This window comes from Lytechinus variegatus, chromosome 1 (assembly GCF_018143015.1).
Source record: "Lytechinus variegatus isolate NC3 chromosome 1, Lvar_3.0, whole genome shotgun sequence".
NCBI classification, from domain to species: Eukaryota; Metazoa; Echinodermata; class Echinoidea; order Temnopleuroida; family Toxopneustidae; genus Lytechinus; species Lytechinus variegatus.
Window position 1 is genome coordinate 90,178,052 of NC_054740.1, and position 22,871 is coordinate 90,200,922.

General features: G+C 35.4%; 1 protein-coding gene across 3 annotated transcripts; it reads right to left on the minus strand.

Annotated features, from left to right (window-relative positions):
• Positions 1-1,157: 1,157 nt before the first annotated feature.
• Positions 1,158-21,289, minus strand: LOC121428101 (growth hormone secretagogue receptor type 1-like). 3 transcript variants are annotated; one of them, XM_041624706.1, is made up of 4 exons: positions 19,782-21,289; positions 17,930-18,162; positions 9,069-9,142; positions 2,486-2,570 (listed from the first exon to the last, which is right to left on the minus strand). In XM_041624706.1, exons 1-3 carry the CDS (start codon positions 20,791-20,793, stop codon positions 9,083-9,085), a joined length of 1,305 nt encoding a protein of 434 aa, XP_041480640.1. In that variant the 5' UTR covers positions 20,794-21,289; the 3' UTR covers positions 2,486-2,570; positions 9,069-9,082. The 3 variants fall into 3 exon arrangements, with proteins under 3 accessions (XP_041480623.1, XP_041480640.1, XP_041480632.1); XM_041624689.1 differs by lacking the exon at positions 9,069-9,142 and having other exon boundaries at positions 1,158-2,570; XM_041624698.1 differs by lacking the exon at positions 2,486-2,570 and having other exon boundaries at positions 7,160-9,142.
• Between the last annotated feature and the right edge of the window lie 1,582 nt (positions 21,290-22,871).

The window sequence follows — 22,871 nt, forward strand, 5'->3', positions numbered from 1 at the left end:
GGTCAATACTTAACAACGAAAAAGCTCGAGGAGCGTTTCATGAAAAGAGTTGTCAAACGTTTTATCCGACAGTTTCCATAGTAACTGTGCTTATCAGCCAAATAAAATCAAGAAAAGCTTTCAGGTTTGACAACTTGTTGGCACATTCAATATGACGCATGCGCATTCCCTCACTATGCCCCCTTTTTTAGGAAGTGCTTTATGGCTTAAGCCCGGCGCGCGATTTTTTCCCGTAAACTTAACGCGTCGAAAATGCCAATAGTTTCATCGCACCCGGCGCACACTATGCGATTCGTTACGATCAGAATTTCAAAGAAATTGCAATAACATTTTATGGACATTTAAACCAATAAAATCTTAGCGAGGTCAGAATAGTGATTAGGACTACTAAAATCGAAATTCAGTCTAGTTCGAGCCTCCCTGTAGGAATGAAAGTAAATTCAAGTCCAAATCGTTATGACGTCATCATCGGCTGCGAGTTGAAGCCGATTCGAACTTTACCCCGACCACAGGGTTTGCCGCAAAGCAAAATTATGATTTTATCATTCCTAACATATTGCCGAACTTAATAATCTTACTTCTGCAAACTTTCATATTTACTACATAATGCGATTTATTAAAAACTCGCTTCGCATCGGATCGCATATAGTGTGCGCTGGGCTTTTAATAGTGGCGCTTTGTGATCAGTATTGACCACAGAAAATGTATGCAATACATCTCTATGGTATTGACAAGTCGACGTGCATTCGGAAATCTTACTACAAAATCACTAAAATATTGCCGAATATGACTGGCATACTATACTGATTTTATGTACAATCGAGAAAATGTTATTACATACTATACAATTATCAAATAAAATAATATTCGGCATCGAATTTAGTGTTTCTTTAAATCGCATATGAAATAGAATATCAAAATAGTTAGGTTAAGGTAATAGTGTCTGTGCTTTTATTCAAAGTTTTCACACTGCAAAAATTCTGGTGTTGATTTAACACCAGCCCAAAATCTATATATGTCCACACCAGAGAAGTGTTAAACAACATCGGTTTTGGTATTTAGTCTAACACCAGATAGGTGTTTATACATTATCATTAAAAAAGCATCGGTTTGATTCCAAACTGGTGTTGTTTCAATACTTCTCTGGTGTGGACATATATAGATTCCGAACTGGTGTTAAATCAACACCAGAGTTTTTGCAGTGCAGAACTCATGTAATGTAAATTTTACTCCCAATATAAATGTTACTTATCCTTGAAAAAACTATTCTATCGTGTTTTCAATTCTTCTCACATAAGAGATCTTCTTTTCTTCGTATACATGTATTTCTTATTAGCTGAGCAATAAACACAACGTCCAAACAATGCAAAAAATATTCGGAGATTTTCTTTCCAAATTATTAGAATATAAATGGAATAGCAATACAACACAGCATGAATGAGCCATCAAAGGAAATCAAATCATGGTTGGGGGGGGCATTTCATAAAGACTTACAACTAAGGAACTACCATTGAAACCTTGAATTTGATTGGCTAAGGCTGTACCCTTTTACCATGGCCATGATGGCACTCTGTCATTGTCATAATAGTGGTGTCACAATAGTTGTAAGTCTTCATGAGAGGGCCTTAGATAGGCCAGCTCACGGCCTCACCATTGTGAGACTATTACAGAGGAGACAATATCATTAGACACATTAGAACTGAAAATGCTCGATGCAATAATTATAATTTATACACATTTTATAATTTTGTACGGCATTGGAGTTTATTGTGTCTTGTTTATGTGGAAATCAAATGAATAAAAAAGTATGACATGAGAAATCACCGTACTGACATTACAAATTATTAAGTAGTAAGAGTAGTAGTTATGTGCCAGTTTGTGGATTTTTGCGCGAAACCGACACATGTTGGCGTGTCGTGTTTAATTTGACGCGCGAAAACGCATTGACTTACGCTAAGTTTACTTTCGTGGAGTCTCAATACAAGCAAAGCAACATTTCCACAAACTGACACCTATGGTAATATCGTGCAATATTCAAACATTTTCTCTATAACTCCGATACATAAGTAGGGTCGTTTTTATTTACTTGAAGCCTGAAAATTCTCTTAACTCGTGACAATACGTGAGAAGTTTGAATAGAACAGATATGATCTTGAATCATGTTTTACTCGAAATGCGATTAAGCATATATCTGAGTCAAACATTGGTAGACTCACTCAAAGAATTTAAAATTTTGACATCATAATTATAATCTGGTACCAATAATAAAAATTACATTTATATAGCGCATAATACAGGAAGTCTCTCTGCGCTTCACTGCCTTCACATATATACATTGTTAGGTTCCATTGCTCACGTGATCCGTTTAATCATCCCAATTGCAGCATTCTAATATTTCTACCCGTTTTATAGTCAGGTGATTTTACCAAATCAGTCTCTGATGATGAATAGAGTCAAACACAGTCTCTTTGGCAGACGTCTGGTAACTCGGTTTGTTTCTTCAAGGGTTGCAGTTCATGTGACTTCACGCACGACTCCCACGCGACTTTCTGTTGCTGTAAATGGCATGACTGGGCGGGGTTGAGGTGACGTAACAAGAAGGTTGCAAGCATTTTGGGAAATTGAGAAGGGGTTTTGAATGTTTTATTTTTTTGTTTAAATAGCAACAGAGCAGAAAAAAAAATGTTTTCAAATAAGAGAAGGAATTCATGAAATTGCATAAAACGCAGTGGTTATGTTTTTTATGATTTTTTCAATAAATAATCGAACAGGTCATAATGATTTCAAGGGGAGACAACATGAAGAGGTTGCGTGGAAGAAGGTAATAAAGGGTTACTTGAAAAAAAGCGAAAGAAATAGAAGAGAAGCAAATATAAATTCAGCAAACAGAGATAAGATTGGCGATCAATAATATTAGCCATTGGCATAGAGTATATAGGTTAAGAAAGTGGAATTACATGAAAATGAAAACCAACATGACGCAATGATAATTCAGTTGGTTTGAAGTTTTGAGCATTGTTAACAGAAAAGAAAAAGAAAAGAAAAAATAGGAGAGAGCATGGTACAAATACATTGAAATAGATAACGAAGATGCAATGGAGGGGTATGAATGCAGGTGGCAGGGGAACAATTAGGAAGAGGGAATTGAATGGATAAAAGAGATGGAAAAAATAAATATAACAATATTAATAGATCAGCGCATGCGCATGAATACAAAATGAAAACAAGCATAGAGATATGATCGGGTGTATAATAATGTCAATGAAAGCAGAGTGGTAATAGGGTCACTATCGATGAGGCCACGGGAGGTATCTGCTAATTATATCAAATCCAATTGGTACAAATTACAGCGCGAAAAACAATGAATTTCTTATAGCCTCCTGTTGTTTTTCGTGAAAACACATGCATTGGCGGTCAAGTTTGGAATGGACTGAGAGAAATCCTGATTTATTCCGTTTGCTTTTTACCTTTACAGATAATTACATTCAAAGAATGATGAATCAGGTAGAAACATTGTTATTCATATAAGATGTAGCATTATGTAAACGTTTGTTAACATTTAATGTAATCAATACTCTTGTATGATAAGACACACATAGACATAACGTCTTTAAAATTGACTTAGATTGAAGTAATGATATAGATTTGTTCATGTCCTATATAATAAAATTACGTTGTGAATTTATCGGCGAAAGGGCATTTTTCTCTTTTTAAAGTCAAAACCCTAAGGAGACATTACTAACCGACTCAACACGTACCAGATATTGTGTACCATACATCTTGTCAAAACGAACAAAATAGAAATAGTATTTTCTTATGTATATAAAATCTTCGAGTATTCAGTGGGGTTCACTTTCGAATGACTCAGTGAAAATATACATTTCACTTGAAATTCTTTCTCTTTTTTGGGTGGAGGGGGGGGGGGGGTCCTTAAAGTTCAAATTCAATGATGGGTTCCTAGCATAGCATACGTGCTTTATTCAATGCCTTGGTGCATAAACATTTAAAAAAAACATTCAAAATCTGTATTTCTGTTAAAACGTATTACATGAATGATCTAATAAAAAATATGTGAAAGTTTGGAGTCATACTGCAATCATTTGTGCTCCTTCACAAATCATAGTAGCATGGGTTTTATGAAGTACATCAAAAGTCCTTAGTTATTATTATAGAGGTTACACTCTAAAAAATATTGAGTAAAAGTGCTCCATGAGGGTAATTATGCGTTCAACCAACACTGGGCATTTTTATTTATACAATGTGATGAAAAATTTTCCCATTAGTAAGTAATTGCTGCTTATTGTTTAACCTTACTGGACAATATGCTTCCCGCATTGGGTAAAATACTGCCCAAAAGTGGTTGGACACATAATTACCCTCGAGGTGGTAATAATTTTACTCAATATTTTTTTTATGGTGTACGAATCCCCCAGGACTATCCTCAAAATTAATTATGAAATTTTAGGTAGGAAGTCGGGAATTATTTGTTTAGTTATGGACTAAGAATGGGCAAAGTTTTTTATTACGATGTATAAATAAAAATGCCCAGTGTTGGCTGGACGCATAATTACCCTCATGGAGCACTTTTACTCAATATCTTTTAGAGCTCGTAGATTTTTCCCAAGAAAAATGAAAAAGGAGGTCTCAATGACTTCCATCTTCCATGGAAACAGCACAACTTTTTATTTTTACGGACACATATTCCTTCGGGGGATCACAATTATTACTTTGGTCCCCCGAAGGAATATGTGTCCTTAAAAACAAGATGTGGTTTGAAGTCGGCGTGAGTCCGGCCTCAGTACAGTCCCGCGTAACACCCCAAGTGGACTCTGGCCAGCTTAAATGCGGGAGTGGTGTGATAGCAGACAATATGTTACAAACAGTTAAATGAATTTTCAGGTGACTCGTGTTACGATGATAGGCGACATGAAGCCGGATTATGTGTGACAGGGGTAAAAATAATGATCTCGAAGCGGCTTCAAACTGCAGGCGTCGGGGCAAGCTTCAAAGCCGACACTTTTTTATTTTAACGGGGGCCTTATATTTTCCTACTTTTATAAATATGTCGGTCAGTTCCGTCTTATCATCAAAAACATTACAAGGTAAAAGGCCACAGGCAGGTATGCATCAGGTTACTATCTTTCATCTATTCTAGTCCAGTAAATTGAAGGTGCTTCTTTGAAAACATCAATGCACCTTTTCTTGTCATTCGTAGATAGAAGTGTAACAGGATTGCCCGCATGGCTGAACTGTTGAGTGACTACTGCGTTATTTTTAGAGTCTCACTCATGGTCTACTGAACCAACAGTATAAAACAAAACATAACAAAACAACACATAGGCCACAGAGCTACACCAACATGACAATCACAATAATCTAAAATGACATATAAAAAGAAATAAAATAATAAAGTAAAGGAAACGATTATCAAATGATAAAGAAATTGCCACAATCATCGTCGGGTTGTTAAAGATCTTCTACTTTCGGGTTGGGGTAGTTAAGATGTCTCAATATAGTCTGCAAAAAGTGGCCACCATACGATATACTTGTGTAGGACGTGTTTTTTTTTCTTAACTCTAACTCTACAGGTTAGACTTAAGAACATGCACATAATGTTGAAATTGAACAAGGATGTTCAAAGCAGTGGTAGAGGAAAGGACAACATGTCTTATTGAATAAGAGGTTTTGTACTTTTCTGTGGTTTATCTGTGGTTTTCTGTGGTTTGTTGCTGTATTTGAATTTATATGAGAAAGGAATGGATGGGTCAAGACAACAAACAAGAATATGTAAATAAGAACCTTTTTTTCATACGAATTTATAATGTTCGATGGCTATTGCAGTTGCAAGGCTTCCTCGTTGTTATTTTGCATTTCTTTCTAAAAATTTCAGCAGAAAGTGACAAAAAATTGACCTCTTCGTGAGCAAATCAAGAGCAGATTGCAAAAGTTCTTATTGTATATTATGAATCTGAATAACCAATAGAAATTAATTATCTTTTTTTTTGGTCAAACTCTATAGAGTTTCATCTAACCTCCTTAAAGGCCGGGGGTAGATTCGCTCCAACATTACAACGAAAGCATTTTTACGTTAAATCATTAAGTTATGCATAATTTGTTATGCAAAGATGGATATTTTACACAGAATTCACTGTCTTATTTGCTTTCATCTCAAAATTTGGGATCTAACATGGTTTACAAAAGTGAATAATCAATTTTGTCGTATCTTTAAATAAGAAAAAGTTTTGTGATTTTATGGTAAATAGTTTTAGAAAGTTTTTATTTTTATTAAGAAAATCAAACCTTAATTAAAGGTCAAGTCCACCCCAGAAAAATGTTGATTTTGAATAAATAGAGAAAAATCAAACTAGCAAAATGCTGAAAATTTCATCAAAATCGGATGTAAAATAAGAAAGTTATGACACTTTAAAGTTTTGCTTATTTTCACACAACAGTGATATGCACAACTCAAATAAAAAAGTTGATGATGTCCCTAACTCACTATTTCTTTTGTTTTTATTGTTTGAATTATACAATATTTCATTTTTTTATAGATTTCACAATAAGGACCAATTTGTCTGAATCATCTGGTATTAAACAATGCTCATTCCACATGTTCAGGGAGGAATTAATCGTTGTTTCACTTGACAATGAGGAGAAAAATAGAATATTCCCTATTTCATATGATAAAATACAAAAGAAATAGTGAGTGGATGACGTCATCAGTCTCCTAATTTGCATACCAACCAGGAACTATTTTGTGAAATTAAGCAAAACTTTAAAATGTCATAATTTTCATATTTTACATCCGATTTTTATGAAATTTTCAGTGTTATGCTTGGTGGATTTCTCTCTTTTTATTCAAATCAACTTTCCGTTGGGGTGGACTTGTCCTTTAAACATAGTAATTTGTCATTTTCAATATCATTAGATATTATACACACTGGTAACACTGTTTTCCGTTTTGATCTTTGTTGTTGGTTTTGTATAAATTTATACCTGTAATATAACTTTCCACATACAAACACCACATAACACATAACACGAAGTTCAAGACGCTACAATGAATACATTAAAGAGTAATTAAAAAAAATATATCTATATATGATACAATCTCAATCACTTTAAAGCGGATGAATATTTTAGAGGAATTGTGTTATCATTACGAACTTTGAAATACATGCCTATAACAGGGAGGAGGGACATTATTGCTTCACATAAGATGAGGCTCACACTGTTCAATTCATATAGCGGCAACGTTATCTAGGATGTGGTATCATGGAAGCGAGATAATTAAGCGATTTAAAGAACATAATATAAGATGACAATATTGGAACAATTATGATAATCATATACAAATGAAGAAATGTAAGTTGGAGAAATGTCATGACAAATATCGAAAGCAGATAAGTTCAACATTAAGGGAAGGGAGATTCTCGTGGATTTGATATTCTTACTAAGCTGATGAAACAAAATTATAAAATAAAAAGGAAACAAAGTCTCGTAACCAGCAAACGGATGACATAAGCACTTTAGTAGATACCGGGTCACTTTGTTAGTAGAATAAAGAAAAATAATGTATTAGTGACATAACTTTTTAGCGGAAGTTCTTTCATGCATATCACAAAAACCCCGCTGCCCAAGAGAGGCCTACTTTGATAGCGACATTCAGTCATGTTTAATAACGCAAAATTCGCATACTGCCTAATAAAAACCCCGGATAAAAATGAGCTGGTGTTGTTGAAAATATCTATATCGTTATTTGTTGTGTAATTGGCTATTCAGATTGAACAAACAGATTAGTATAGATTGCTTAAGCCATATGACATATTTTGGCCACATTCGCATTTACTGTGACCAAATATCAAAATTAGCGCTATTTCCATTAATAAATCTAATGTGAATGCCGTTTTACAATGCAAGAAAAAACATAGTCAAGAACAAAATATTTCGAGATAAGGTCGAATGGTAGACCAGTGATTTGCCAATTTCTGTTAGATTGATGACAGCTTCCAAAGAAGATGCCTTTGTGTTTCGAAAAACTCAAAATTAGACTTGTCTGTTTTGCTCATCTTCTATTTCTATTTCCGCACTTGTCTGTGAAATGACTGATGAAGTACGTGTTGACCAGGAAAATTGGCACCTTGCGTTCAGCGGAGATGTACATAATATTAGCGTGATGTTATGAAACAAACATGCAGCAGAATGAATATCTTTCTGAACATTTCTCTAATTATCACTCTTCGGCATCTCACCAGATCAATATTTTTTTTAAATCAAAATTTCGACATCCAAAATTGTATAGGTTTGTGACTACTTTGGCCAAGACAGCAAAGCGTTCGCATATACTCCATCACTTTGTGTTGGTTTCGTGTTTCAATTTCATGGTTAAAGGGGAATTAGTTTAAAGATATTGCCCAATAGCCTGACTAATCTTTTTGTTCTAAAAATATTTAGAAGTAAAAATAATTTTGAAAAAAAGATAAGTCAAGCCCTTGGGCAATTTCTTAATACTAATTTCCCTACAACCATTCAAATCAAACATGAAATCAAGATCAACAAACAATAAATAGGCCCGTTTTAATGAAGCTAGTACCGTATATGAAAAAATATGTATGTATATACACATATATGTATATTATTCATTTATTCATCTTAATTCTTTTGAAATGAAATACTAGAAAACAAACAAACTATTCCTTTATCTTAGCTTCTCGCCAAATTGTTCGTTGCTTGCTGGTAGTAGAACTTTTTGATCCATGTTTCGAAAGACAAAAGCTAGCGTAAGCCATGCAAAAGGAATGATTAAGATGCAAAGGCCATCTTATGATGACCTGCGGACTACCCAAATCGACTTTTGTAATTAAATAAATTTGGTCAAGCATATAGCATCTACATCTAGGAAATATACTGTTTTAAATTGAAAACAGTTTCTGTAAAGATCTAAAGCCTAGAAAAAACAATCCCAGAATATCAAATCTTTCAGACTATCATAACGTTAGCATGGTTAGTAGGGAGTTTGAACATAAACACTCCACAAATAATTTTCTTAATGTTACAATGTGAAGTACCCATTCATGATTCTTCAAATCACAGTTGTTGTAGTAGTCGTTTGTCGATGACACGCAGAACTCGGTACGCCCACCTTAAAGTAAAACAAAAACAACAACAGAAAAAAGCACTGATAAAGATTTCAAGCAAGTGAAAATAAAGAATAGATTCGAGATAAAATATTTGAAGATTGAACTTTAAGTATGGGTGGAAAACGTGAGAGAACGCGATTGAAAAAAAATGTCAAAAGTAAGGCCACTGATTCAGATTACTTTAAGCATTTTTTTTTATTAATAATTGAGTGTAACATGGCTGAAATATAAAAGCAGATATGAGTGAAATGATAGTGTCATTTTCAATAACAATCTTTCGGATAGAAGAATCAAATAAGAAAAGGAAAATTAAATGAATAGAAAAATAAATGGACAAAGGAAATTGATGAACATAAATAAACGTGAATGAAAGAAAAACCTACTGCATGAAAAGTGAGAAACAGAGATTTGCCAAGTATTAATTGATAAGTGATGTCAACTGGTGAAGTTAAAGGTAGTGACAATAAATAGTAAAAAATAAATCAATATGATTTTGCTTTTTGAAATACTGATTCTACACTCCCTACAACCCCACCCCGAAGCAAAGAAAGATAGTGAGAGAGGGGGAAAGAAATCCGCTTTTGAAACATTGAAAAATACAATGGCAAAGGAAGAAAGAAGATGTGAACGCCATCACACAAAACTCAAAGATATCAAACGCAAATTTATTAAAAGACCATATTCATATTCAAAGGTTAGATATGTTTGTGCCTTTGAATGCAAGCACAACGTGATAATATAAAATATTCTAATAAAAAGCCTTCGAGGTTTCGTGAATTTTTGAAAACAATTAAGTGATATAAAATGAAATAGACAAAATATGGACTTTGTTATAATTTGTAAACAATCAGAAACTTTCTCTATTTCCAACACTCGGTTAAGACTGCCTTATGTATCTCACTAATAAAATAACGCGATCGCGGAGTGCGAGCTAAAAAAGTTTGATATTCAGACCATAAAAATGGACATTATAAGCAAAATCTATTTCACTAAACAAACAATGCGAGCGCGAAGCGCGAGTTGAAATTTTTGTATGTATTGACATCAAACAGAAACATTTTAGAGACTATATTTTGGGAATTCATGAAGAGCATACATATCTCACAATAGTCATCTAATGCGCTTCCTGATTTTTTTTTAGAATTACACCTAAACACATGAAGCACTTTTTGTAATCATGAACATGGTCCGTAGGCTATTTCACTAATTTTGAATTTCAGACCAGAATAAGGGCATTCTAAGGCTTGTTTTGTAGAAATTCATTAAGACCAAATGTATTTCACTAAACAAATAATGCGAGCGCGAAGCGATCGAGCTGAAAATTTTTGATATTCAGACAAAAAAGGCATTTTAAAGACTGTTTGTAGGAATTCATGAAGAGCAAATCTATATCACCAATCCCCTAATGCGAACGTAAGTACAGACTGGAAATGTTTTATATTTAGACACTCGCCTGGTTGCGCGCACACAAACAAAATTGAATTATAGAAGCGGTTACGCTATGAGAGCAACTGCTGCCAGTTAGTAATTATTTCACTATTTCTGTAAATATATAAATATTTTGTGAATACTTTTGAATAAATTATTTCATACCATAGTTCTGATTTTTTCTAAATACCCGAGTGAGAGTGACATGGGTCCAATAAAATCATTGTCATTGTAACTGACACACAGATATTCTGTTCATAAACTAAATGGCTTCCCGGCTGCTCATAGTTGAAATTTTTCCGACATTACCACTATTGTAAGATTATCAATTCGACTTGGATTAAAACATTCAGACCACGCCGCATACATATATAAAACAAAATGAAATTGGGTTGAGAATAAAAAACCTTGGTCTCTGTGAACGTTGAATTTAAACTGTGACATACAAACGTATGTTTGATATCAATACATCCATAGATGCTTAAAATAAAGAGTCGTAGCGGTCATAGATCCCATGAACATTCTATTTCCAGTCAGTTGCTTTAACTACTCAGCTATAACAAATTAAAAAGAGAATTCTAGCTTTTAATCACCATAATTATCCTCATTCTTGACGCGAATGTATCAATGTATTCCCGAAAGATTAAGGATCTAAATGTAGAATCATTTTGCGTCAGGTACTTTGAGGGCCGATGATAAAAAATAAAAAGATAAAAAATGAGCTTGGTCCAATCACCTGTACGCAACATTAGACACCCCAATAAAGAATACATCAGAGTGAATCATGGATAGTTCGATAGTTCAACGTATATCATTTTCTCTACATTAATTTTCCGCATATAATCTGTTCCAGATGATGGTATCTTTGAAGTCATTTAGACGTTAGATCTTTAGTACCAATATCACAGCTTGGAATACAAATATTGCAGCCAATTTTAGCAACAGAATTCTGCGCTTTCTTCACCAATTTACAGTATTGAGACATTATTGTCTCAACTGAGGAAGGAAAATGAATAAGTAAAAATAAGATGCAGATAACGGGGAAGAAATTTCAAAATGCAGTGTATTAGTGATGGAACCAACAACAAAGCTTGTTTTCATGACAAGAGAAAAACCAGGCGCCTATAATCTTCCACATAATATGCATAATGCTTAGAAAGCAAATGATATGAATAAGAAAGATAAGTCGCGATATTGTAGCATTAGTTCATTTGTGAGTTTGATAATTGCCGAGGTGATAAATTGAGTTAAGTGTCGTATGATCATTGGTAGTACATAATAAAAAAAGGGGGAATACGTGATGGTAATAGTAAATAAAAAGTATTCAAAATTGCTGCAACATAAATAGTAGTTAGTAGGTAGAACTTTCCATATCAGTCGAGGTAGTAGTAGTAGTAGTAATAGTAGTGCATGTATTAGTATTAGTTTAACAGCAGAAGTAGCAGTAAAAATAGAAGTACTGTTAGTAATAGTACTGTTAGCACACCCCCCAAAATATCAGTGATTTGAAATAAATCCAGATCGGCTGTGAATAGTGGCCAGCTGAATATTAGATTAAACCTTGTAGAAATAAATATAAATCTAAAAGATTTTAATCTTTTGAGATTTGAAAGTTAATCCTAATAATTTAAAATAACTCCAACAAATCCGATCTGGATAAATTATAAATCCTTGATTTTTAGAGCGTAGTTGTAGTCGTAGAATCAGTAGTCGTAGTATTAGTAGTAGTATTATCAGTAGTAGTATATAGTAGTAGTAGTAGAAGTAGAAGTAGTAGTAGTAGTAGTAGTATTAATAGCATAGCCGTGCGGTATGTATAGTAGTGAATCCTGCAAACTATACCTTGGCCTCTACATTGACCAGAAGATCAACTTCAATTCTCATAGATGCTTAGGTCAAGAAGGCTAACTTTGTCTTCGCCTTCTGTAGTTGCAACTCCAGGGACTACGGTCATGATGTAATATCTTGCAACAGCATGTGAACCACACACTCGGATGTCTTTGTTACCACACTGGTGACTAAATCCTGACCATCCTGACCTCAAATATGACGTCCATGCATAATCCTGAAGTGGCAATCGTTTGCTCATCATACATTGTCAAAGACTGGTGTTCCTAAAACGATTCAACTTGGGTGATATTGCCTGTTAGTCCTTTATTCAGGAATTGTCAACAAGAACTAGAGAATATGGATCTTGTTTCAAGATATATACGCAATCTCCAAACAGGATTCAGTTCACACTCTATCTCTTGATGCCTTTCAGTGTCTTCTTGGGTGGGATGCAGGTTCAGTAATATCAGCACAACTGTTTTATTTACACTTGTATACATGTTTTTACACCTGCACAAAAGGAATAAAAGTATGCAAGACTCCAAATTCACAAACGATGCATGCGTTTATCCTCATTATCTAGAAGCACTACTGCCACTCCCGTTGGAAGCATAAGTATCAGTTCATAATAGTAGTCAGGTAGTGGCAGTAGTGCAAGAGTGGTAATAGTAATAGTAGTGTAAATAGTACCACATGTAGTAGCATTTAGTAGTAGCAGCAGTACTAGTAGTTGTGGAAGTCGTTGTAAAAGTAGTAGTAGTAGTAAAATGGTAGGTTGGTAGTAGAAGTGGTGGAGGTAGTAGTAGTATAGTAGGCCTAGTAGAAGCAGTTGAAGAAGGAGAATAGTAGCCGTCGTCGTAGAAGCCTGTAATAGTTGCTGATGCTGCTGTTGTTGACGTTGAAGTCGCATCGGTCGTAGGCGTATTGCCTCAGTATAGAAATTGTAATATGGTAGTAATAAGTGTTCATCGGTGTAGTAGTAAACATTTATAGTTGGATGTATTAGGATTGGAATAAGTGCCAACTAGTAGAATCAGAGGTTGAAAAAGCGGAAAATAGAAAGAGAAGTAGTATTACCGATAGTTGTAGTAGTGGTTATAGAAGCAATAGTCCAATCATGTTGCTTGTAAAGGTATAACTATTCGAAATAGTAATACTGTTGATAATGTTATTATATTTGTAGTGACGCTGTAAGTATATATCAACACTTAAGGTAGGAAATTCGTGAGATTCGGTTGTGGCTGTTTAATTGCATAGGTCTCGTAAGGGCGGCCTTGAGAAGTTTACTTGACAAGATGAATTGAGAAAAGCATGGGAAGAAGGGGGATACTTCGGATAAATAGTCTCAATAAACTGATGCAAGAGAGAGAGGAATGCACAACTGGAAGTAATACAAAATGTAAGCTATATGATCCGATGGCTTTGACACAATATGATCAGGGAAGAGGGAATAGTAGTAAGAGTAGCAGTAGAAGTAGAAGTAGTAGTAGTAAAGAAGTAGTAGTAGTAGTAGAAGTAGTAGTAGTAGTAGTAGTGGTAGTAGTAGTAGTGTTGGTATAAGTAGTAGTAGTAGCAGCAGCAGCATGTAGTAGTAGTAGTGGTATAGAAGTAGTAGTAGTGGTGGTGGTAGTAGTAGTGGTAGTAGTAGTAGTAGTAGTAGTAATAGAGTAGTGGTGGTAGTAACAGTAGTAGTAGTAGTAGTAGTAGTAGAAGTAGTATTAGTATTAGTAGTAAAGGTAGTATCAGCTGTAGCACTCGCCGTAGTAGCCATACACTGCATTGCATCATGAAAGTTCAGCACTAAGGTAAGTGTTGTAGAAAGCATAAATAAGAAACATCAGTTGTAAGTCAGTTCTTCAAATAGATCGTATAGGATATCACTAAAATATAATTAAGGAACACGGGTTTATTTTGGGGGTCACCATTCCAACATTATAATTCGTGATCAAGAGACGCCATAATGAAAGTAATACACACATTTTCTAATGTGTTACTGTTACATTCCTAATTTTTATTCCAAAAATAGGAATAAATTTTTCTTCTGTTTAGTGCCATGTGCGGTCTCCTTCCGTAAACGTCCGCGGTAAACGGATTTATTTTTTTCTAATATCTTAGTACGTTTAATATTTTCTTTACATATTCTGCAAACTCAAAATAGATTTTGCAAATTGCAAACACAATAGTAGAGAGATTCTAACTCTGGGCGGTATGACAGATAAAGAAAAACAAATTGGAGTCGGATACTAACACCTCACATGAAATAAGAAAGATACGAGCGCACATCTTACTTTAGTGCTTGAGGTACAAGAAGGTGATAAAGATTTAGAATCAGAAATAGAGCATGCCTGATAGAATGCAATCACTGGTAAGTTTTAACCTCCCTTTGGTAAGTTTAACCCCTAGTCAAATTGATTTGGAATACCTCTTAATTTTTATGCTTTATTCAAATCTACGTTGTGCAGATGTCTAGCATAAAGCGAACAGAAAAAAACCATGGATATTATGCCTTAAGCTAGCATTTCTTTAAAAGTTAAGATAAAATATACCTCAAAAACTTTTTTTATATATTTGCTTTCATAATGAATCCCTCTTTTCAAGAAAATAAAATTGTTGGTTAGATATTGAATACTTAAATATGGTTCATCTGTGACTGTCGAGTCCTATCAAACACATTGTACATATTTGTTCTATATTTGTTTAAAAATGTTGGAAAATTAGAAGTTATTTGCAAAAAATGGCACATTCATTAAAGCCATGAACCCCAGGCCAATTTTGCATAATAAACTCCTGATAAGTATGGTAAGTTTAATTATACATTCAAGGTGATATAGGCTTATCATACAAGCTACTTTTGAAAAGTTACATGGGGTTGCATCAGAAACGGATCCTACACCATATATTTTTTTTTATAAAGACTTGTCCAAGGGTGTGAAAATAATACAGGTGAAATTAGCTTTTAAATCTATTGAAAATGAGAATACAAGTAAAGGTTTCATGGACATGAAATAACAAGCGTACTCTATCATTCTGAGACACAGAGCAAAGCCCCCAAGCTCCCGGTCACTATCAGTGCACAAGTAGCAACAGAAGGACAATGGTTATTTTTAATAATTTTTTGTTTGCAATTGTGTCACCCCTAGTACAGTCCCATTATTCCTATAGGCCCATGGGAGCTGATCGGTAGTTTAATAGAGAGAGGAAGAATAGGTCCCTATGAATGAAAGGGGAACATTGGGAAGGAATGCTATAAAAATAAAGATAGATCTACACTGTGTAGCTCTACATGGAGCTCTGTGTATAGGCCATCTCCCCCGGTCCCACCCGTATCGGCGCCACCCTCCCCTTTTCTATGATATCTAACGCAAATAATGTGCGCGCGTATGCTATATAAACATTACCAGCTTATATTTCATCTAGGGTTACCGATGACTATAATAATACAAAAATATACCCATCTTGAATAAATGTTCCCCAAAGTTTATCCTCCTTTTGGCTATTTGGCGAGGCTTCATATAATGCCTCTGCCGAGAATCGAACCCGGGCCCCCATTTAAGAACGCCGGTGCCTTAACCACCATGACCACTAGACCACAGTGAAGGGATGGTGGGACAAACTCGATCCGATTAACCCTCTGGGGAACTTTACGCTATACGCCTACTATTGTTCTCTTACCTCCCCCTCCCATTTCTTTCACAACATTTATATTAATAGAGTTGCCAAAGCCTTTGTACATGTATAAATTCTCCCACTTGTATGTGTTTTTATACATAATTTGATATGCATCTATAAAAAATAATGTCCATTAAAAGCATATTCATTTTTTAATCGCGCGTGGGTAAATTCCCGATAATTTATACCAATTACAATGTGATTTTCGATGAGATGAGTGTAATCGCTTAGCTTGTACACGTTGAGATTCTATTTATCAAGCTGTAACTGACTGGAGTTACTGATGTTCTATTTATCAGAAACAACATCTAGGTAGTAGCATCAATATAAAGGGCGAAAGACCGTACTGATATAACGAATTTTTATTTTGGTGTCATTTGTTTAAAATGATTTTAAAGGGTTAAGAAAAATGAAAAAGAAAGATTATTCCAAAATTATTCCAAACGAAATTACCCGATGTTTCGATTGCCTTTTCACAAGCATTTTGCATCTCGTACTAAAGAATATCAATTGATTTAATCAATTTGATCGACACTATTTACAACAACAAGAAATTTACAAAGTGGGTACGTCATCATTTTCCTTATCAACCACTGTCAACGGTATTCCAATTTATTGAATGTAAAAAATACTAATTATCGTTTTTATGTTCCTTGTTTCAAACGGTAATTTGAATTCCATAACAATGATGGAGGTATAATCCAGTATCATCATCATTGCACTTAAAATGGATTTCGTTTATATACATATAAAGCGACTGAATCATTTATCCACCAAACCAATTCTTATAAAAAAGTATTCTTGTCAAACCTGAGAATCTCGGATGCGATAAGCATACTCTCATTGTTGTTCAGTCCAACACTAAAGTAATATCTACATTGACCTGTCGACAGCTGCTTGTAGGGTTAGAAGTAAATTGTATGTTAGATCATAAGTAAACTTATGATTTAAGAAATATTAGTATTAACTACTATAATAATTCGTCTCAGTTGCATATTTGCCTGTGGTGGATCTGGATACCAAAGAAACGGAACAAACAATATGGGAACTTGATGATAAGGTTTGCTGTTACATCGTGTAACGTTTTCCAGAAAAGGACTGTTTTTTCTAATAGTAAAAGAACGGAACTATTCTTAAATGTTTGGCCATTCGTCCGAGGCTACCAGCATTCACTTGAATTGAGATAGGAGGATTTTAAATACCTTTTCCCACTGCCTTACTAATCTACTTGATGAAGCCCAATCAAGACATAGTTCAGCCTGGTCGATCTAGGTCGGCAAGTGAATCTCCCATGATCGGCGCCATTCGACCTTGATCGATTGCCCGGGTGATCTACTCGAATATCCAAAATATTTGAACTGTGAGCCAGAGCGCTGTTGATCATCACGATCACCTTGCTAAACTAGTCCTAACCGACTGAAAGGTCTTGATCAGACTAAATCCGTTGATCAGTTCAGCAGTAGGGCTCGATCCAGGTATTACTGGATTTCACCAAAAGAAACACCGTACCCACAGAGTACGAAGATCGTAACGAAACTCTTCACTGTACTGGGCGGGAAAGATACAGCATTATATACTATCTGTAGTCAGAAACGTGAAAATTGTCACGTATTTGCCATCACGATATTGTTATCCTTATATCCCGTCAATATCTTTTTTGGGAGATTACAACCTTCCCAGTATAGCTGCGAAAGAAATAATGAAATTCCCGTAATCGAATTTGTAAAGCCTTAATTTTCTTAAAAATTAAGCAATTAATTATCTTGTTTTTCCCCTCAGAGAGCTGAACTATTAATGGACGACATGCGGGTTATATAAGTCGAATGACCCCGTGTGGTCATTGAATTGTGGGGGGAGCTTACTTCGCGGCAGAGTATGGTCTGTTTGAAGGCGCGACGAAACCTTGCAGACATCACGTTGTACAATATGGGGTTGATGGCGGAGCTGACATAGAGCAAAACAATTGAGAAGTGATAGAGCCCCCTGTAGTAGATGTCTTTGATATGCTGTGGCCAATTTTCCAAATTGAAGATGGGCAAGATGCGGATCAGGTGAAACGGGAACCAGCAAATGAAGAAACTAGCCGCGATCACAACTACAAAATCAAGAAAAAATAGTAAAAAGGGACAGTATTAATGAAGAACACGAAGATTGTGCATGGAAACACTGGCAAGGTCAAAAGAGCCAAAAGGTAGGAAGTGAGGTGGCTATTGAACCTAAAACGTCAAATCAATCTTAAATAAACCGATCTGGGGTCCGTTGCAGAAAGAGTTACGTTTAAACGCAAGTCAAAAAATCAATCGCAAGTCCCAAATGCGCGCTGTTGATTGGTTGAATATCAAGTTGCGCATGATTTTTAGAGTTGCGATTGATTGCAACTCTTTCTGCAACGGGCCCCAGGTATGTATCATTTGACGTAAAACAAAGTTGCCATCACACCAGGCAACTCCTCACTATAGGTTCACGAGAAAAGGAGAATGAAACCCCCTGAGAACAAGTAAGCTTGAGTGAAAACAGAAAATCAAAGAAACGAACCAATGAAAGTTGAAAAAAAATGAATAATTAAGTTATGAGCGCTTGAATGCTGAGATCGCTAATAATGTGGACATCCTTCCATTGTCAGTGCGGCCGAAATGTGAAATGTCACACTTCTACAACACCATTATTTCTTGTAGGCCTGCATATTTTATTTGAATTGTCAGTTTTATCAAGGCTATCCAATCAGGTGGGTGTTTCATAAAGTTGTTCGTAAGATACGAATGACTTTACGCACGACTGGTGACCCCTTCTTGTGCTAGATGGTGCGTCCCTATATCATTCATTTAAGACATAAGAACATGTTCCAGTCGTGCGTAACTACACGAACAGCTTTATGAAACACCGCACGGGTGTCATGGAAGGACATGAAATAGTGGTTTAATATGCCATACCATGGACAAAGGGTTTGTAATATCATTTCAGAGTAAAAGAGGATAGTTGTACTGTGACATATCACAGATCTTGGTTGTATTGTCAATGGAAGGGGCTCCACAGTGATTTCGACATTCTCATCAATAATTTATTGTCCATTCCCATTTTTCTTTTTAAAAAATGTTATTCTGTGATTTAATCAATTTTTCATGCAAACTTAATTGTATAGGGGACGCACCATTAGAAACACAGGGGGAAGGAGGGGGGGGGGCTGGAAGTTTGGGTTGATGCAATTTTTCCCTTTCTTTTATGAGCAAAGCTTTTTTTTCCTTACTCCATTGATAATTTTTTTTCACATTTTAGATGATTTGTAAATGGATCAAGTGTCTTTTTTTCTCTGATGGCGAGTCAATTTTTTTGTCCTCACATAGCAAATCAAGTTCTTTTTGGGGAAAAACTTCCAGCTCCCTCCCCCGGATATGTAATGGTGCGTCCCTTAGAAGAGTTTCATCCTGCTATACACATACTCATACTGTGAGAAAAGTAGGCTAGATCTCACTACTCTATCAATAATTGTTGCCAAAAGGTTTCATTTTATTGTTCAAATCGGGTTTGAACATAGCAAATAATCGATCTGTTTAATAACTTCTAGAAATGGATCGGAGACTTGAGATGGACATTATCTCAGAAAAACTTTCCTCTCGATACTTGTAAATACTTTTAGGGTTGATAATAATATTCAATTATATATATTTATAAACGGAAATCATTGATAATCTCAGAAACCACTCCAACATCGCTTACCTAACATTTTAACCACTTGTTTTCGCATCGTAATAACTTGGTCCTCTTTGTCTTCCTTGGCCTTGAGATTTCCATTAACACGAGTACGACATTTCGTGGAACTCGATCTTCTCATGGGGACCTTGATGTTGACACCGAAGAGGACTCGGGCGATGAGAGAGTAGAGTACGATGATTAGAGTCATGGGGAGTAGAAAAAGAAACGTTGCTGAAAAGATGTAGAAATGGTTGACCCGACTCTCCATTTCATCTGTGGTCTGGCAGACAGTGGACTCTTCGATTCCGACACACGCTTGTATGAGGTGGTAAGAGAGAGCCAAAGGGATGCTGATGATAAAACTTAAGATCCAGATAGCGATAATGAATTTAATGGCACGAGAGGTTGAGATAAACGCTTTGGCTTTGATCGGGTGACAGATCGCTACGTAGCGTTCGATAGTGAATGCGGTTATGTGCAACACTGTCGTAAAAAGACAAAATTCTATCAGGAAGAATCGAGCATGACAGAAAAACTTTGTATAAGTCCAGGGCCAATACTTGAGTTCCACCAGAATTTCCGTGGGTCCAGTCAGCACGAGTAACAACATATCAGATAGAGCTAAACTCACAAGATAGTGGGAAGTGGATTGTAGGACACGATTCCGCAAGATAACTATGATGGTGAAGAGGTTTCCGAAGAATCCAAAGATTACCAACGTGAGAATGATAACTGCAAACGGTACCACAAATGCATACTCATAATGCGCGGGCGGCATGATGTACGCTAAATGATCCATCAATTCATTGTCAGATAGATTATACATATAGGCTGGGCAAGTGTAGTTATTGTTTTTGTAGCATGCCAGGGTCAAGTTGGAGAAGAAATCGTTTTCGGACTGAAACCCAGTTTTACTGACTCTTTTGAGTTTTTCATATGACGAAACGCAATAATCAAGTCCATCGCTAGCATTTTGACTTGGTCCTTCCCCGGGCAAGTAAGACATTACTTCTGAATCATGGGCATCCATTGTCATATTTCTGTGTTGTATTTTCTATTTGTCATGAAATGCTACACTCTCAAAAAATTTTCCACGTAAAAAAATCCATTCACAGTTAAAATGTTACAAATGAATCTCCTAAATTTCACATTGCGTCACCAAGATACTAATTCCTTGGCGAAGTGGAATAGAAGTTTTATTCCTCTACAGAGAGACACTTATATGCTTCCCGAAAGTATACCTTCAAAACAGGTTTGCCGGACCAGCCGATTGTCAACATACTATAACTTGTCGAGGACAAAAACTTGATCTCCTGTTGCTAGCGCGTAAGCTCCATTCGTGTGAGAGTCAGGCACCCACGGACATCCATTTAACAATCAGGAGTTCGTCCATTCTCTGATAAACCGGTGGTGATTTTAGTCATTCGCTGATAACACAACCTTTTGCGCTTCACGATCACGAATGACGTCAAGGTTGCCTCTTTCCTCTCGGCCAATAGAACGAGATGGCGAATGCGATAATTTGATTCAGAACAATCTAGTGACAAAGAGAAAAAAGAAGAAAACAGAAAGGTCTCATTTACATACATGTACTTCAAAGATGTTTACATGGCTTGCCCCGGTCAGAAAATGTGCTGCCTACAACCCTATTTTCGTCCTCGCCTTTTCCAGTCATCACTCCCATCACTCTTCCTAACAACCGTCTCCGTTCGTAAGATTTGTTTCTACTCTGTTCTGATTCCCCTCTAAAATGCTTGTCAATCTCAGATTTCCAGTTTGTTCGAAGAGCACCTCTTACACATTTGACACCTTACAGTGATCCAATTTTCCTACTTATTTCAGTTGCCATTCTGAAATTCACAAAAAATATGCATTTCAGTTTCACAATCAGTTACCCCGTTAAATTGGATGTTCACGTAACTTATTCTGCAGGTATTTCGAACATTCTTTTCGAAATTGTCAGTTTCACTCTATCCATCAAAATAAGACATGACTATCTTGTAGATCCATGAATTATTATTTACTTTATATCTATGTAAAAGCTTCATTGAGATCGACCTAAACTAGAACAATGCTCAGGAAAAATATTCAAACAAATATATTTTTTAACATCCAAAGGTTACCAGTTCATATCTATATGCCCCTAATATATATATATATATATATATATATATACATATAATTCTTCACATTCCAAACTTTCACTGTGCAATGCGCCCTACCAATAAATCAATGGGTCACGGAATGCCAGCCATACATTTGTTCCTTCATTTTAATGACCATATTATATATTAAAAGATTGTCTTCTGCCTAAACACCCAAATAGTCGTGTTACCGAATTATCTACATCAATGGCCAGTTTTTGCTCATTTTTAACACCTACGAGGATCCCAATTCTCAACTGCAATGGACCTTTTAATTAATTTTAGTAGAAATACACACAGGGTGTGGTGTATACCGTTGGGTATACACTCGCACATCCACTGCAATACGCGTAGCAAATTAACGTAATAGTCATACTTATGTATTGTCCTTGGAATAAGATATGCTATATACATTGCTCCTCTATGACTATTGTACATCAAATAGACCAGATGAATTTGAATTATTGTAAAATTCTACATACAATATCATGATTTAATATCTAATCGGCAAAAAAAAATCAGAGAAACTTGAATTCAATAAGGCACGGTTTCCCTTTGAAGTATGCAGACTACTCGAAAAAGAAGAGGCCAAAATCCTTTTAGGGGAAATCCTCGAAACCTTGCGATATAATGACGTCATTCATGTGATGTAAAGCTATTGCATTAAAACAGGAAGTTCAAGCATCTGGAGGAGAGAGTTTCAAGAGAGAAAGGTTTAAGGTTTTTGCTTTTATTATTTTATTTTGCTTTTATTATTTCATGTAAACTTCACACCCCTATCACTCAAATTCTCAGTAATGTTTTGTTTGATAACTAGTATGTTTTATCATCCTATTTGCTGTATTAATGTTCTTAGTCAATTATCACCATAATCCCGTATACCATATACGTTTCAATACACTCATATAAGGGAGGTTCGCTGACACTTAATTTTCATATCATTACCATAATTATATTTATATTTTGATAT